The following is a 16957-nucleotide window of genomic DNA, read 5'->3' on the forward strand; positions in this document are numbered from 1 at the left end:
AAAAGATCAAGATTTACCCCTGGAAGTCAAAGATGGGCATGGACACTCTGCCCAGCAGCTCAGGCGCTTTGCGTGGCTTGTGTGAGTCGGGTGAGCCACTAGTGCTCTGGTTCAGGATCCCATAAAGGGAGAGGCTCAGCATGGACTCCAGGGGCAGGAGGGCCACCGCAATGGGAAAGTGCATCCTGGGAAGAAAGGTAAATTGCTGGAATGCTAACGAGAGTTTTTTTTGGGAGGCTCACTCTCCAAAAAAGCACAACAGCTCTGCATGCAGAGTGCTTAGAGGTAAATCACCCCCTGTTATTGATTGACGGCAAAATCAAATAACTTACAGTTCATCCCACTTAATGTGGTAAAAGAAGCTCTTGTATGCTCCCACTTTCTTGCTCTGGATGGGCTTGAACAGATTCCTTCCGTTGTGTGTCAGAGCACACATTAGATAGTACTTCTCATAACTAAAAGGAAACAGAAAAAAGGAAACGGAACAACTCCATGACATTTTTATTTTTCAGTAAGTCGTAGGGATGGACACTGAATTGCATACACGATTAAGAGAGACCAGACAGCCAGGTGACAACACTTGTTAATATTTATTCATGTAAATGAAATTGTTAGACGTATCTCGCCATTGCAGATTGCTGGTTCATGAAGCATCGCTTGTGCACTGCTGCAGTGTGGTGCACTGTCACTAAAGATAGATTCCAGATGGCACTTAATTACATGTCACTAATGGTTGGGCAGCACAGCAGGGGCTTGTTAGGTCGACCCCATTTGGTTGCACTTTTGGTGCTCTGCTGGTGCCACACTGGAGAATTTCTCATTTCCTGATTTATAAATAGCATTTCAATAATGCCTGAGGTTCCCTGGCTGGAGGCTAAAGCCTATTATTAACTGCTTTCTTACATTTTCAACAGAACTCTGGCATGTGATCAATAGGTCCCAATCCTGGACCAATCTGTCTGGGCTGCTGACACAAATTGTGGCAGCTTTTTGGGCTGCACGTTTGCTTCCTGAAATAGAATACTCTGTAACTTTCCACCCTGAACACTGGCTCCTTTCACCTCTCAATAAAGAGACTTATCTTCATTTACATTCTTGACAAATCAGACTGGAGTGTTGACCAAGATAATGTGGCAAAACACAGTAATGTAGGGGGTATATCTCGGTCATGCCATTGGATAAGGTGGCAGGACATTCTCAGGACAAAGTGGAGGAAGCAAAGACACTTGCCAAAGCATCAGCCCCAATGAATGTGCAGCTCTAGGCAGAGTCCTTCTTAAGAGACATTTACAGCACAGATTAAATTGGTAGTCTGCAACTGGGCAACAATTCTGACTACAGTTAGCTTTGGCGCCATTGACATGTGGCATTGTGGCATTGTGTAGCATGTGGCATTACCAAATAACAGTCAGACCAAGTACAGAGCACTAATCATATCAAACGCATCAGTGGTCTTCATTAGCGTCAGTGCTGGGCCCAGTACATTACTGCAAATGACCCCTCTGTACACAGGGGGCAGTGGTGAAGTCAGAGTCATGCTGGATGCATGCAGGTGTGGACATAAGAGCTGAGCAGGTAAACGGGGCGGGGGGCATATTCAATATATGCTCATCTTACAGGTTACATCCATTATGCTTTTTAGTGCCATAGAAGTCACTGTCAACATGTTTTTGCTGGGTCACATTTTCAAGATTATTAATCTTATTAGCGGTGCACTGCTATGTTTGAGTAAGAAACTGAAATATTTCTTTTTTCATTACTGTTGAATCATGTGATCTGAACTGGCTGTAAGTGCCAAGGGCACTGGCCCATGCAGTATTTATTTCCAGTAACTGTTCCTGTTTTTAATTATCAATCAATACGTTGCCAGCTACACTTTTAACTTAAGCAATTACACACTCTCCAGACTAATTAATCAAATGTCAACATGGTTCCCAAAAGGAGTCTATAACACTGAACAGAGTCTCAGAGCCTGGCCTCAGCTGTGTTCCAGTGAGGTTTTGCCTGCTGCACTGAGCACGTACCTGCTGACCCAAGCACTGGCAATGCCATGAACAGCGAAAAGGGTGAACTGCAGGTGCTCCGTGGTGCCTGAGGCCTCCTTGCTGCTGCGTCCCTCTTCTGTGGGCTCACACTTTGTCTTCTGGGTGACCACAGGGCAGAAGGTGCGGAGGTAGAGCTTCACCAGGTCATACATGGCAGTGGTAAGGCCACCCAAGCTCTCCTCCATGGGGCTGACGTAGCCTGGAGGGTGGTGAAAGGGCAAGGAGAGTTGGCTCATATGACCAAAAGAAAACGGGGCTTACTTCTTTAAAGGATGACAAACTACCTCAAAAACAAAAATACTCTTTAAATAAAATTGTCCAACAGCAAAAAGAGATTGTGGGCACTCACCAACCATAGCAGCACCTGAGGATTCAGAACCAGCCTATAAAACAATAACACATCATTACATTAGAGTGTGAAATGCAACATTAATGTTCCATCATTCCTTGCACACATCCTCAGTATCACCTCTGTCAGTTCTTGCAAACTCCTGTACTTGTTCACAGGACAGATTAATGGGGTGCACTTGTGTCTCTTTGTATAAGGATGCCAGGTGAGCTGTTAAGCACCTCAACAAAAAACACCAGAGGCAGGAGTGAGAAGGTGAGCCTGGCTCACCTCCAGGGACTTGGTCTTGGGCAAGTTGGCTGAGTGCTTGACCCTTTTCACAGCCTCTGTGATTGCTGCTGTCTCCACTTCATCCAGCATGCTGCAGAAATTCTTCACAGCATGGATAACTCGATCCACAGTTTTGTACTCGGTGCTCTACAGAATGAAAGTGTAGCACCATCACTCACTGATGACCAACATATAACACACCCATCCACCCTTTCTGTTCTGCATTTCAGTAATTCTAGAAAATATTAAATCTAATCAGGTAACATAAGAAAATACAGAAATGTTCACCCATAGAGCCTGAATACTTTGTTAAACATAACATCCTGTCTTATCCTTCCCTTCAAGCTTAAAGGACAAATGTCAGGCCATATTCAGGTAACGAGCATCCTCTTATATGCAAAAAGAACCTTTTTGCACATAAGACAGAGAAGCCCACCTCATTCTGAAGGCAGATGTTGACTTGATTGTGATAAACTTCGAGAAAGTTGATAAGGCACTGTCTGCAAATGCACACACAAACAAACACACACACATACAAAAAAGTCAGACCTCTCTGCCCACATTTGACCTCAGACCTTTAAAGACCATGACACACAGGACGGCCCATGTTGCTACCTGGTGACAGTCTCCTTAAAAGGCCTCTCCACCTGGTGCAGGTACCTCTCCAAATCAATGAGGGAAGAGTCATCTTCAGCCTGTGTGTACACACAAAGAACACTGTCGCACTGTGGCAGCCGGTCAGCAGTGGAGGGGATGGCAACATTACTTACAGTACGTGCCAGGTCCTTATGGATGAAGGTCTGGCACAGCAGCTGGAGCTTGATCTCCATCTCCCACTTCCTGCAGTTCTGGACGTATTCATGACTGCCCAGGCTGTATTTACTGAGAGGAAAAGAGTTCAGCTGGAGATGGTATAGGGCAGTAAAATGCATTCCTTTACTTATGTGCTTACCAGATGTCCTTATCAGGGGATAATTACTTTGCTCAACGTTTTTCATGTGCGGTTTCACATGTTAGATGTAAGTTGTCTCAACAGCAGGATTTTTTTACTGGATTAATGGAGGTAAATCACATTCAGCTAGAGTACATTAGGGCATGCAAATAAAGAATCCAGTAATCTGATCATCTCCCTGCATCCTGCCCCAGTGGAGAGGTCATTAAAAGACCAAATGTCAGAAAGTTGTAGGTTTGAGTACCGGGTGCGACATTCTGGTTTGTATCCTTTAGCATGGTACGGGTACTCAATGCCTTGTCAATGTCCAGTAGTATGAGTAGGTATCACTAATTTCCCCAACACTGTAAAAGTCCAGGCACAGGTTAAGCAATGAAGTGTAAGAGAGAAGGAGGATGACCATAATGTAATCGTCACTTGAAATGGTGCGGAATGCCTCCATATTTGTTACTCCCAATGTCTCTCAGTGAGTGAGTACACTGGGATGGAGAAAAAAACATCCGTTTCTACAAATTCCAAAATTCCTTGTGTGATTGCCAAAGTCAAGCAAAACAATGAAAACACACACACAGACAAAACAACACATCAGGGACTGAACAAGATTACAGCACTCAAGAAGCATTCACAGCACATGAATTCAAAACAGAACGTGTTGCCAGGAGTGATGAGTCTGACAAAAGACCTGCTTTTACTCACTTCAATGCCTTTTCGACTAAAAGCAATATTCCCCCTTGGTTTGGCTGTATCGTTGAAATGGAAAAGAGGTAACATTTTCCTGCACTAAGACAAACAGTCCTCTACATGAAAAATGTACAGGGTGAGAAAACAGCAATGTATCTAATCTGTTTTTTTCTCGGCGTTCAATCTCCTTTCCTCTTCACTGAAGGCATGTTGATCTAAGAAGGGACAGGGCCAATGGGGCTAAGTTCTATCATTCTTTGTGCTCAGGTGTAATGAGGGGAGGGGACAGTGATACGTACTTCTGAAGAACTTCCTCCTGGCCACAGACTTTGAGGATGTAGCTGCCAATGTCAACCTGGTTCAAGTCGTCATGAACCCAGCACAGAGCCTGCATGATCAGCAGCTCCACTGGGGAGCTCACTGACAGTGGGAGAAGGGGTAAGAGAAATGAGGAGAGAAGAGAGAGAGAAAAAGGGAGGGAACAAGATTAAGGTTACTGACAGAAAGGCAGGGAGGGGTAACATGGGCTGGAAACACCATGATTCTGTCTACTGAGTGTGAAGCTATGCAAAGTCTCTCCGATGCCTTACTCATCTGCCCAAATTTCTCATACACATGACTTTTACTACAGCCTAAGCCATTTCACCAGGATCAAGACTAATGAAGTGTTTTCCATAGAGTACACTACATATGAAGGCTAAGAATTCATGGTGGAGATGCAGTCAAATGAATGTGCAATGACAGTTCAATGTTAGTTCATGTATCAATTTGAAAGCCATCCACAGACATTGTTACGGTTATGGAGCACAACCAGGAATCCTGATGTAGAGATACAGAGAACTTTTTACCTTTTCTTGTATGCTTTCACTAAAAGCCTGGACCTGGACTGATTCTTCCAACACTCCCATCTCTGTTTCTTGTAACTACATTTAATACCAACCCTCGGACCACCCGTGAAATCAGCAATAACAGTTACCCCACCCAGTCCTGGAATGGGGCTTACAGCTGGGGTTGGGGCCTGCCTGCATGACTTCTTATTTCCAAAGTGATGAAAAAAACACTGGCTAAAATAATGGGGGGAGCAACAATTTTGCTTCCATAAGGTGGTGCTGAGGACAAGCACAGGTTTGTAAACATGAAAGAGGCAACTCTTCAGGGTCCATGCTGAGCTTCTCCATCCCTGTGATTTCAACATTACACAAAGTGTTGAATAGCCAGATATCACACATGGAGGTTTACAGCTTGGCGTTGGGGAGAAAAGTCCTGAGGACAGATGCCATCCCAGGTGATAGTGGGGGGGGGGGGGGTCACAATACCACTGAAACAGTTCCAAGTGTACACTAACCAATGCCCACATCACTGGGGGCTCACATCCAATCAAATACCAGATGAGGCTACAGCAGGCCTGGGCAAGGGGGTAGAACAGAATGTAAGAGCTGCATGAATCAGACAAACAAAAAAATGTCAAACAATGCAACTTGTTTTCCTTCCTATACTTGTGGGCAGTGGAGGAAGGGAATGCGGGTGGTGTTGCTGCTTTTCCTGCAGGACTTGTTTAGACGGCTGTGGGAATGGAGAGGCCTGTCTGTGATCTGCAGGGCACTGGACTAAACTCAGTTCATGCAGAGGAGATTAAAAGATTCCCCATGCTGTAAAACCTGGCCAGCTGCCCAAGTACCATTTTTGCCAAGCAAGAGCATGCTTGGATTTAATAGCATAACACTTGTGGTTAAGCATTTAGAGGGGCTTAAATAAACTATGAATAATCTGTTTTGTTTTTTTTTTTTTCCCAAAACAGAGCCACCTCTCAAATGACTTCGAAACAGGATGGCTTAAGAGGAAAACCTACAGTACCAGCAAATGTCAGTTCTCAGTCAAAGTCTCAAAGGGAAGACCAAAGATCAACAAATCATGACCAAAACTTAGAACTGTGCCACTTCATTGCAGAGAAAAGTGTGACAGAGATTAGAATGTTGCAGTATGGCAAACTTCTCTGAGAACTGACGGCTATTGTTCTACATGTGTATACATGACCTTGGGTTTCCATTGTGTCAAGTCTCAGAGTCTGAACATGAACTGCGTCAACAAGGGTGAACTGGGAACAAGCACTCTTGACTATCCTGAGAAGGGTAATGTAACTTGAAGTTGCCTGAGCATGCTTTAGGAAGTGGTTGGGCCTCAGAGTCCATTCACATAAAGAGACAACCGGCGGCTGTGCTCCCCAGACAATAATGGCATCCATACGTGAGGAGAGTCAGGCCTCTATTAGATAACAGGGCTCTTCACTGTGGTGCATGTGGGGGTGGGGTGCACAGTGCTGTCTAAAAACCACACATTCTTTAGGGTCCGCGGGGCCCATCCTGGAGAGAGATCAGGGAAGCTGGAATATGTGCACAGTTGGCTTGTTCACAACAAAGGCAAGACTGATTTCCTGCCAGGCCAAGTGCAGAGAGAACCCCAGAAATGCTAGGCTATGTCCACACCCTGGGCCTTTCCTGGGAATCCCCAAGTATTCTGCGAGGTCTCAGAGTGACCACACAGTCCGGACAGGGTGGCCTCGGGCCCCGTCTTTGTACTGGCAGGCTGGTGCATGAGAGACCCCGATGGATTCGACAAATTGCACAGGGCCTCTGGCTGACTCTCACCACACGTCAGTCGTGTGGAACATGGCGTGCTTGCCAAAAATGCGTGAACCGTTCCAAATGCTACTTCTTAATCCACGCTCTCTGTCTCTATGCCGATCTACCATCCAGCCACCTTGTGGCTTTGACAGTTGTGTCCTACATTTTTATGCCTTCTTTTTCAAAACATGTCATATTTCATCAAAGCTTACTCTGAAGAGGCACACAGACTCCCAAATTTAATGTGTCCCTACATGGTGCTTGGAAAAGGCCAAATGGCATTTGATGTGTTTCAGTAACAAACTCAGGACCAAATAGTTCTACTGGAGGCTTTCCCAAGCCAGCCTCAAAGTGATGGCAGCTTGTACTGGAACAACTTGACAGCACATATGACGAGACTGGCTAAAAAGACATCGCAAACCCAAGTGCAGTATGAATTCTATGCAGCAATTCCAAATAAATAAGCCCTTCAGCATGGCTGGAATTTCGCCTCTACCACTGTGAGGACAACTATTCAGACCCTTACCATCACAGGTGAAAGTGACAGGCTCCTGGGAGTCTGAGATCTCAATCGACACCTTCACACCGCTGCTGTTGTCACTGTTCATGTCCCTCTGGGGGATGACAGGGCTCAGTACATACCCAGAGTTGGTGACGAGGTCACTGTGAGGGAACTTTGACCTCAGCCTGAAAAAATAGCAAGGAATGACAGGTTTCATGAATTAACAAGAAAAGAAGAGCAGATTACTAGCATGACATCACTGTTCATGCCTTCACTCAACTGTGTGAACTTACAGTTGGGTGCATGTGTAAGAAAATCAGTAAATCCAAGGAAAGTATTATATGTCCAACTTTTGTCCCTGAGGTTAATTTTCAAATATCTACCTCTATTCACTCAATAAAAATTCAAGCCCCACTTTGGTAAGCATGCCAAAGGATATTGAAATGAGACTGACCCTCCTCTCAGATCAGGTGCATTGCCAATGTCTACTGAGTACTTTATCTGGAACAACCATATGGTATAGTGGTAAGGAACAGGTCACAAAACTCACAGACTGGAAGTTTGGTTCATTGCTTTTTACCCTTGAAGAAGGTACCTAACCTGAATTGCTTCAGTCAACATCCAGCTGTATAAATGGATGATAAGAAATCTATGTAAGTTGCTGCAGATAAGGGTGTCTGCTGAGCAGACAATGTAATGCTTTTTGACATCTAATTTGCTCCTGAACAGCAAGCATGAGTTTACAGACAATATGTGTCATCTTGGAGCTGAGCCCTGTCAGGGTTAAGACACTGCTCTGATCACAGTGCAACCCGCACCTGACGCAGTTCAGCTAGGATATGGTGATGGCCCATCGCCGTATGGGATGGGTGACCCCCATCGCCATAAGACCGGGTGTGAACCCATACAGTTGCAGCAGCCAGCTTACATTGCAACATCTTTGCAGAAGGTAACCACCTCTTGATTCTGGGCCTCCGCTTCTCGCAGGGTGTCGGACTTCATCAATTTTTTCCCTTCTCCCTTGTCATGCTGGAGAGCAACGAGACAAAACAGCGGGCACAGTTGAGCAAGCATTCACATTTACCGCACTGGCAGGCCTCCGCATGACAGACAGCTGCTTCCAACACAGTGAAATGAACAGACAGACAGAGCACAACAGAACACCATGTTCTTTTCACTACTAGGGGCATGCCTCCTAATAAACACAAAATACAAACAACTACCATTTTCTCATCAGTATCAAAATGTAGAAAAGGGTGTAATTACACTGCATAGCTTGTTAAAATCACAGCCATGATTTAGAGTTAGACATTTGGGCTGCTTCTTGGAAGGGGGATATCAACAATATGCTTGGTATGTAATCATTACTTCCTGTCATGAAGAGGCTGTGGATTATGTGTCAACTGCTGCTTTCATTGCAGAGGTCTGTAGCAGAATGTGCTTCAACACACATAACAGTAAGATGTGACAGAATTGAAATAATATGAAAAATCTGTTCAAATGACAGATTGTTCTGCATTTGCAGCAAAGTTTTTCATGCAAATATTGCTGCAAAAGAGCTCTTCATTACCTCGCATACAGGATCATGGCTTATCAAGACCCAGTGTGTGGCTTTTAGTAAACTAATCAGTGCTGTCATGCCTTCACTGTCATACCTTGAGGAAAGAACACAGTTTATGACAAATACAACTTATCGCCATGAGACCGGTGATTTCCCATTCTTTAAACTATGCATTTCCTTTGACAGAGTTACATGTAGTTTTGCTCAACACATGTACACTGAACTGTATGCTGTTTTTTTTATGAAATGTAAATGTGTGTTTTTTGTTAGCATGTATTTGTGTAGTACCTGCCAAGAAACTGCTGCCTGAGCCTCCTATAGTGGACACAAGGCAATTTCCTGATTGTAGAATACACCACAATAAATGAAGTGAGCAAGTAATTTGATTTCCAGTCATAAAATCCTCTTGGCAATATATCAAGTATCATAAATGAATATCAGTACAGAAGTACCATTTCAGAAAAATACTAACTACATCAAAATATGCTACAAAATGTGAAGTACATCAACAGACAGCTAAGGGGAGACAATTGGGTTAGCCATTTCTGTGGTTGCATGGCGATACTGAATAAGAACACACTTGTTTATGAAACTACATGCACCCACTCTCTGCAGTGACTGCAGTGCAGTGTAGTAGGACAGAGCTTCTGTTACTTGATTCTGTGGTGAATGCCTTTTAATGGGCAAAGAAACTGCATGAGATGGAGGGGAGTGCACAAATTATTCATCTCATTTAATTTGATCTGAGGCACCACAGTGATGGATGCCCTAAGGGGACACCGTGCAAGGTAACACAATCATTAGCATAAATTTGCAGTTCCTAAAACAGTTTTGCATTTCTGTGAATGAATTTTAACATTGCATGTGTTATGTTTGAAGGCGGTCTCTTTTCATGTGCAACAATGGCCAAGCTGGGGAGCTGACAAATTTTTTAACACACAATATACCCTGTCAATGAGGACACGTTTGAATATACTTTACCCTGCACCTACTACTTCTGTAGATTCCCTTTTTCACATGGCTATGAAGAACCTTTATTGTGATGCTGCTGTAAAACAGCAACTCTATCTGGCTATTCAGTTACCTCCAGGCTTGAATGTGTTTAACAGTTCACACCCATTTGCAGTCAGATGATTTTTAACATGAGAACTCATGAGTCAAGTGGCATTTTCAATAGATGTTCTTTTGAACCATTACTTTAGATCACACTCTGAAGTCACTAAAAGTCAATGTCTTTTAGGATTTTGGCATCAGGATTTTTCATTGTAAAAGAAACAATAATGTTATGGACTCCAGCATTTACATTACAAAACTACAATAATGATTTATTATATTCTGAAAGATGGCTTAATTTAGCTGGTTACATTTAAACCATCTGAAGAAAAAAGCTATCTCTGATGTACAATGTGACTATGTGCTTGAACTGAACATTAATTTCTGTGCTGAATCATGTTCATTGTTGCAACGTTCAGGAAAAATCAAAATTTGCAAAATTTGAAGTTACCTGACTGCTTCAGTATTTTGGTAAAAAATTATTGGAGCTCAATTTAAAATTCTTCATCTTAATGTACTCAAATTCTCTGTTTTCTTATGTTGAGTGTTTGAGCACTGCAAATGTTTGCCAGTGCAAACCCAGATGCTGCTATACTGAACTCCTACTTGTAAGAGTACTTACCAAAGGAAGTTTCTCTGTTGAATCAGAGGACTGAACACCAGCTCTATTCTAATATAACCTCAGCCACTGCGCATCTGGCAAGCGAGGCTGGCGAATTATGAACAACATCCATGTGGATATTTTTAGCTGTACCTTCATTACTCAAACGCTAAATTAGGCAGATTTCATCTCAGGAGCACAAAGGTGTTGATGACTTTTAGGTGGCGCCCACATTGGCTGTAATCAAGCACCATTAAGATAAGGGAGTCCTATTTCCATGCCATACAAAGATAGACTGCTGATAAAGAAGGCAGTCTAAGTGGGTTTATCAGCCATGGAGAATGCCTCCTTGTCAAACATTTTGAGGGCTTAGAATATTAATGCAATGCTACATATGACTAAACAATTGCTGTGGGCCACCTACACAGGTGAGAGTATTACCAACTATTGCACTTGTTTCTTACATTTTACGCTTGTGAAAAGAACAAGGACACCTATGCGAGTAATCCCCCTCACTACAACCAGTGTCACTCCATCCCTCCACTACCTTGTGTAAAATACATTACAACCTTCATTTTATAGGAATCCATCTTTTTCCCTTCTCCCATAGGCAATTATTTGACAAAGTTTCACCCAAATCTAAATCTTTTTCAGTTATGCCATATTCAGACAAAACAGAAAACTGACAAACACAAAGAGATGATCACAAACTCCCCACTGTGTACAATGGTTGTAGAGGGAATGACAGTGCTTATGCTCTCTCAAGGTGAGAGGAGATCCATACCAGTAGGATATTTAGTGTCCCCACCTGTAAGTGCACCAGGCGAAACAGTGAGCCTGGCTTTTCACCCACACCCTCCCTCTCTCCATTCACTGTGCGCTTCCATGGTAATGACAACCTGCCCTCATCTGCTCTCTCAGCTGATCAGATAAAAGCCTTTGGGACTCAGGGGTGCCGTTTGGACTTGCTCTCACCAACAAACTCAATGCTACCCAGCAAGGTGGGGTTGGGGGTTGTGCAGACGCATAGCTCCATAACCATAATGCTGCATGGCATGACTTTGCTTAAGTGTTATGGAGAAATTTTAGCCAAAGTAAAGATGTAAGACCTTTGTGTTTTTCACTGTGCACAAATATTCCAAAGCATACTGGGCCGTTCTGTTTTTTTTTTTTTTCAATATTAGGAATGAAACGTTTACAACTCAAGGACCAAGGTAAATCATTTCTAATTATGTGAGGTTATTTTTTGTTTTGTTTTGTTTTTGTGGAGTCTCAGCTCCTATACACGAATTCTGTAAGTGCATGAAAACAGCTGATTACGACATGGAACAGCACAATGTAACAGGAAGTGGTCTATCTGGGAAACACGAACACCCTGGTGAAGTGGAGCTCTCCCTCCTCATGAGAACATCTCTTTTTTTTGAATTGGGGGTGTGGAGTGGGAGGTGAAAGTTGTAGTATCATACCCACCCACCACAGATGAATGCAAGATAAATTAGAAGTAGCAAAGAAGCAGACTAAAAGATCCATTTTAAGGAAGGAAATTCGTTGCAGGACTAACATAGCTTTGAGTTGCTTGCCCTGGTCATGAATACACTTTATATTAATACAGAGACACACCCTCTTTAAGCTCTCATTATCATAGATGACAATGACAGCACAATGTCATTTCCTCTGGCAGATAGGAAGCGGGGTTGTGGGAGAGTGACATTACAGAGAAGAGTGCCAAGATTTTGGAGGACTGCCACATGCAAAAATGTCTGTTCTTATACCCTGAAGATTTACTGAAAAGGCATAATGAAGACACATAAAATATACATCTGTTTTCTACTGCATCAAGAAATCCATGGGTGACTGCATTAGTTTATTGAGGATAAGCATCATTGCTCCTGTCATGCACATAAACAGAGGGTCAAAAACTGAAAATGATGTATCTGAACGGTGGAGAGTACCTGGTTGTTCTGGCTGTGCTGTGAAGACATGGTGGGGATGTTGACAGAATGGCTTCTAGTCACACCCGCCCCAGCTGAAGCCCTCCTAGGAAGTGATGTGGACGAATGCTGGCTCCTCTCCTGAACAGGGGGGCTCCCGCCGCCTCCATCCTCGACCTCATCCAGCAGCACAGCATCCCAGGGGTCCCCCGCTGGCCCACCCTCCACTGGCTCCCAGGATGGGGGTTCCTGGCTGTCTGCCTTGGGCTTACTGAGTGGGTCCAAGTCCAGCCACTCCATCCTGCTGGCGCCGGTGGGCTCCGAGGCCAGGGGCTCATGCGCCAGGGACTTGATTGCAGCTGACTCAGAGTCAGCGCTGGTAGACCTCCCGTTCTTCAAGTACTCTGAGGTGCTGGCTATCTTGTCAAAGAGCTTGGCCATCTCTGGGGAAACAGCAGGCTGGGGGAAGACCAGGGGGGAGGTGGGTGGCAGGGGGCTGAAGGCCATGAAGGGGGCCTGTGTGGGCAGGCTGAGGAAGAAGTGCTCCGGGACTCTGAATGGCACCATGCCCTGAGAGAAACCATTCTGGAAAGAGCATGGCTGTTTGGGGAAAGGTGCTGAAGGGAAGACCGGGGCCTGTGGATGAGTGGGGGTAGGCAGGGTGGAGCCAGAAGGGGTCCAAGGGCCTCTTTGGAGGGGAGAGGCTGTGAATGTCTGGCTCCCCGGATAGGAGGCACTCAAGCTGCACCCCAATAAGGGGGAAGGCCTCGTTGCTTTACTGGCGGCAGCAAAATCGTCCAGCAGTAGCTTCTCCAGCTCCTCCTTGGTGAGCTTTTCCACATCGATGTCCCTGAACACATCGCTCTCCCCCCTCTTCTTGGCCTCTGACTCTGGGAAGACAATAAGGTCCCTCTCGGGCTTACTGGTGGAAGATGGCCTCTGGGTTTCGCTGGTGAGGAGCTTAGCAGCTGACGACAACACAGGGAGCGAGTTCCTCTTCTCTCTCTGAAGCCTGGCCAGGGCCTCAGCCTCCATGCGCAGGGCCTCCTCCTTTCCCACAGTTCCCTTGGTCCCGCCTGCTCCCAGTGTGGATGACACGTCTGGCTTGAACCCATTTCCAGTGGTTATCTGGGCCATGGCGTCAGCTAGCAGGTGCCATGTATACAGGGAGGCGGTTCGAGCGTCAATGTGAGGGTCAGCTCAGTCAGCTCGTCAGTAGACCAAGTTCAAGCGTCTGTCAGGAAGAAACAACACAAATTTGATGAGCTCAGAACATGAGAGTTCAACCAGCTCATTCCACATCACTTATTTACATGGTCATCACCTTTGACACTCCACTGACACCACTATTTTTAGTGTCTGTCAATATTAGATTGTGTTGATTCACAATAAACACATTTCCCAAAGAAACCCAGGGAAAGAGTAAACGTGTACACATTACCTTACTCCTTCAGAATAATTACGCTGTATACAGTCTTGTTAAAGGAGTGGAGACTTTCCTTGCTGCATGAAATGGATACTATTCCATGTCTGAAAACTGAATGACATCCATCTGAAGGCCTTACAACCTCTGTTTGCAGCAGCTCATACATTCACTGCCATACATATTGCTCCCCAGTAAACTGGCAGGAGAAGATATTGTTCTCTTTCCCCAATACAATGGGAGCACACACTAAAATTGAAAGCAATTTCAAGATGGATAGTTTCAGGAATCAATACCATCCACACTCCCCGCAGAACAGATGGGTGGTGAGAAATAAAACAGGCCAAAGTCAGGCCTGCAAAAAGCCACAGCGAAAAAGTGCAAGTTGAGCATGTTTTTGCACAAATCCTGGCAACAGCAGGAGGTCATGCTTTTTTTAAATTCACCAATAGAATAGAAAGGGGGTCTTGTACAAACAAAATGCCAATAAATCTGGCTGTGAATAAAAGGCCTGGGCTTTGTGAAGAGGAAGGGGAAAGAACAAACCTCGGGATTTACAGCTCACTTCCGCACTCCAGACAGGGACAGTCGATCTGATCCAGTCTCCTGATTATGCCTGCATGGGGCTTACGGTGCAGACTGTGATGAGGGATACACATTTAACAAAGGCCTTCCCTGCAATCTGATATTCAATTCAGGAACAAGCAATGGCAAATATAGCTGCAAGCAGCGATGAGGGGGCCAAGCAGTCCAGCAGGGCAGAGTCGCCATGGCAACTTGATCTGGTCATGTTAAAAGCATGGCTGTAAGCACTGATAGCAAGTTTTATGTCAATTGACCAAAGATTGGGTGTAACTGAGATATGAGCTCACGTTCACGTTCTGTTTGGGTCATTTGCCTTTGATTTGGCTGTAAAGGATGAATGTTTTTGAAAATCAAAAATGCATCAGAGAACTTTTTTGAGGGTTGGTCTGAAGATTTTTAAACATGATCAAGTCCAATATGGCAGCCACATCAATTAAGTTGAGATAACAGGTTGTCATGTCTCAGCTTTGGGATTTAGCAAGGTATCAGCATACATAAGAATCAGGTTTTTTAAGCGAAATACATCAAGTTAATAGCAGAGACAAATTTTTGCTTATTTCAGTGCCCCCCAGTGGTCAAATGACAAAAAAAAATTAGCACAACCTCAGGAAGGGGTCCCGAGTCCATCTACCAAGTTTGGTGTCAACACATCAAACAGTTGTTGAGATATGACCTCGCTTCCTGTTTGGTGGCTTTGCCGCCGATTTCGATTGGCTGTAACGGACAAACGGTTTTGAAAATCAAAAATCCATCTGATAACTTTTGTGAGGCTTGCTCCAAAGATCATCTGTGCCAAATGTGGTGGAGATTCGACAAAATGTGTGGCCTGTGAAAAAATTTGAAACCTTTTGAAGAAATCCAATAGGGCAGCCACATCAATAAGGCTGACTTGACAAGTTGCCATGTCTTGGCCTTGGGACCTCCAACAGTATCACCAGACACAAGAATCATTTTTTAAAGCAAACACATCAACAGTCATTAGCTGAAATGCATTTTTGCTTATTGCAGCGCCCCCAGTGGTCAAATGACGCAATTTCTTTTGCACAACCTCGGGAAGGGGTCCCGAGTCAATCTACCAAGTTTGGTGTCAACACATCAAACAGTTGCTGAGATATGACCTTTCTTCCTGTTTGATGGCTTTGCCGTCGATTTTGATTGGCTGTAACGGACAAACGGTTTTGAAAACCAAAAATCCATATGATAACTTTTTTTAGGCTTGGTCTGAAGATCACATGTAGCAAATTTAGTGAAAATTGGACAAACTTTGTGGCTTGTGAAAATTTTAAAACTTTTTCATAAAATCATGGCAGAAAATCTAACATGGCGGAAATTGACATCGTGGGGTGCGTTGAACGCTTGATCCAAGGAATCCAACGATACCTCATTTTTGAAAATCGGGCATACGGTTCAAATTCCTTCGTACTTGCTCACAGCACTCTGAAACAAACTCTGAACTATAAAAAAGTGATGGGTGATTTTCTTGATGCAAGCCCTGTCACTTGTGTGGGTCAGCCCAGAAAGCTTGCTTGAGAAAACCCTCTTTCAGCATGATGACAAAGGTTAACACTGACTGGAACTGTTCAAAGACTGCTGAAAAGGTGGGTGTGAAGTAAGCAGACCTCAAAAGCGGCTTGTTCAGAAGCAGCATGGTGACACTGAAACCTCTGAGGGCTGGCCCCCACAGCCCACGCTGAGAAGTGACAGCGTGCAGACATTTATAGTATCTCCAGTATTCTTGAGGTGACTTCATCAAGCATGGTTCACAGTGTAAGTTACCACTGTACTTTCCTTTTTAAATCTTTGAAGCCTCTCAAAACTTTCCAAAGTGAAAGATTCTAACCCACACAATGAAAACGAGCTCATTGGAACGCCTATGTCAAATCCATGCCTGGATGAGAGGGTGAACACCAGTTGGCTGCCAGCATATATTAGCAAGCCATGTCCTGTCATCAGGCCCTTGCACATTACATAAGCAGCTAATGCCAGTTCTTGATTCAGCACATATCAGTGGCACATATCTCATGGTTTCAGTCATGGCTGCCAGACAGAGGAAGAGGTGTTGGTGTTATCATCATGTGGACAGCAGTCTGTGGCTTCAGCCCTCCCCCCCAGCTGTAGCGTAGCATTGCATTGCAGCTGTTCCCCCTGGTGATGACTCCTACCAAGCGGCCATCCTGTCTTCCCAGGCAGTGAGTCAGAGCCGAGTTTCCCGAAAATCACAGCATTCTCCCGTGCTTCCTCTGTGGCACAAGCATGCCTCAGACTACCCGATGAGTGCTGCAGATCCTGGCATGCAAAGCAGCCAGACTGGCCTCTTGATAACACTATCTGCACATGTGTGGGGGTGGGTGGTGGGGACACCACTGGCCCAAAAGCAGGAAGG

General features: G+C 44.6%; 1 protein-coding gene across 2 annotated transcripts in view; it reads right to left on the minus strand.

Annotated features, from left to right (window-relative positions):
• Positions 1-16957, minus strand: part of LOC118782064 (phosphatidylinositol 4-phosphate 3-kinase C2 domain-containing subunit alpha-like) — a 31497-nt gene that overhangs the window by 10626 nt on the left and 3914 nt on the right. Inside the window, exons 1-13 of one of the 2 annotated variants that reach the window (XM_036535307.1) lie at positions 14536-14581; positions 12588-13800; positions 8349-8449; positions 7445-7605; positions 4597-4717; positions 3435-3546; positions 3280-3359; positions 3101-3164; positions 2665-2811; positions 2395-2428; positions 2025-2244; positions 333-455; positions 18-185 (exon numbers count right to left, since the gene is read on the minus strand). In XM_036535307.1, coding sequence (XP_036391200.1) covers positions 18-185; positions 333-455; positions 2025-2244; positions 2395-2428; positions 2665-2811; positions 3101-3164; positions 3280-3359; positions 3435-3546; positions 4597-4717; positions 7445-7605; positions 8349-8449; positions 12588-13703 — 2447 coding nt within the window. In that variant the 5' untranslated portion in view covers positions 13704-13800; positions 14536-14581. Of the gene's footprint in view, positions 1-17; positions 186-332; positions 456-2024; positions 2245-2394; positions 2429-2664; positions 2812-3100; positions 3165-3279; positions 3360-3434; positions 3547-4596; positions 4718-7444; positions 7606-8348; positions 8450-12587; positions 13801-14535; positions 14582-16957 lie in introns of those variants that run through there. The other variant, XM_036535306.1, reaches the window with a different exon arrangement.

Source organism: Megalops cyprinoides, chromosome 8 (genome assembly GCF_013368585.1).
Source record: "Megalops cyprinoides isolate fMegCyp1 chromosome 8, fMegCyp1.pri, whole genome shotgun sequence".
In the NCBI taxonomy this organism is placed as follows: Eukaryota; Metazoa; Chordata; class Actinopteri; order Elopiformes; family Megalopidae; genus Megalops; species Megalops cyprinoides.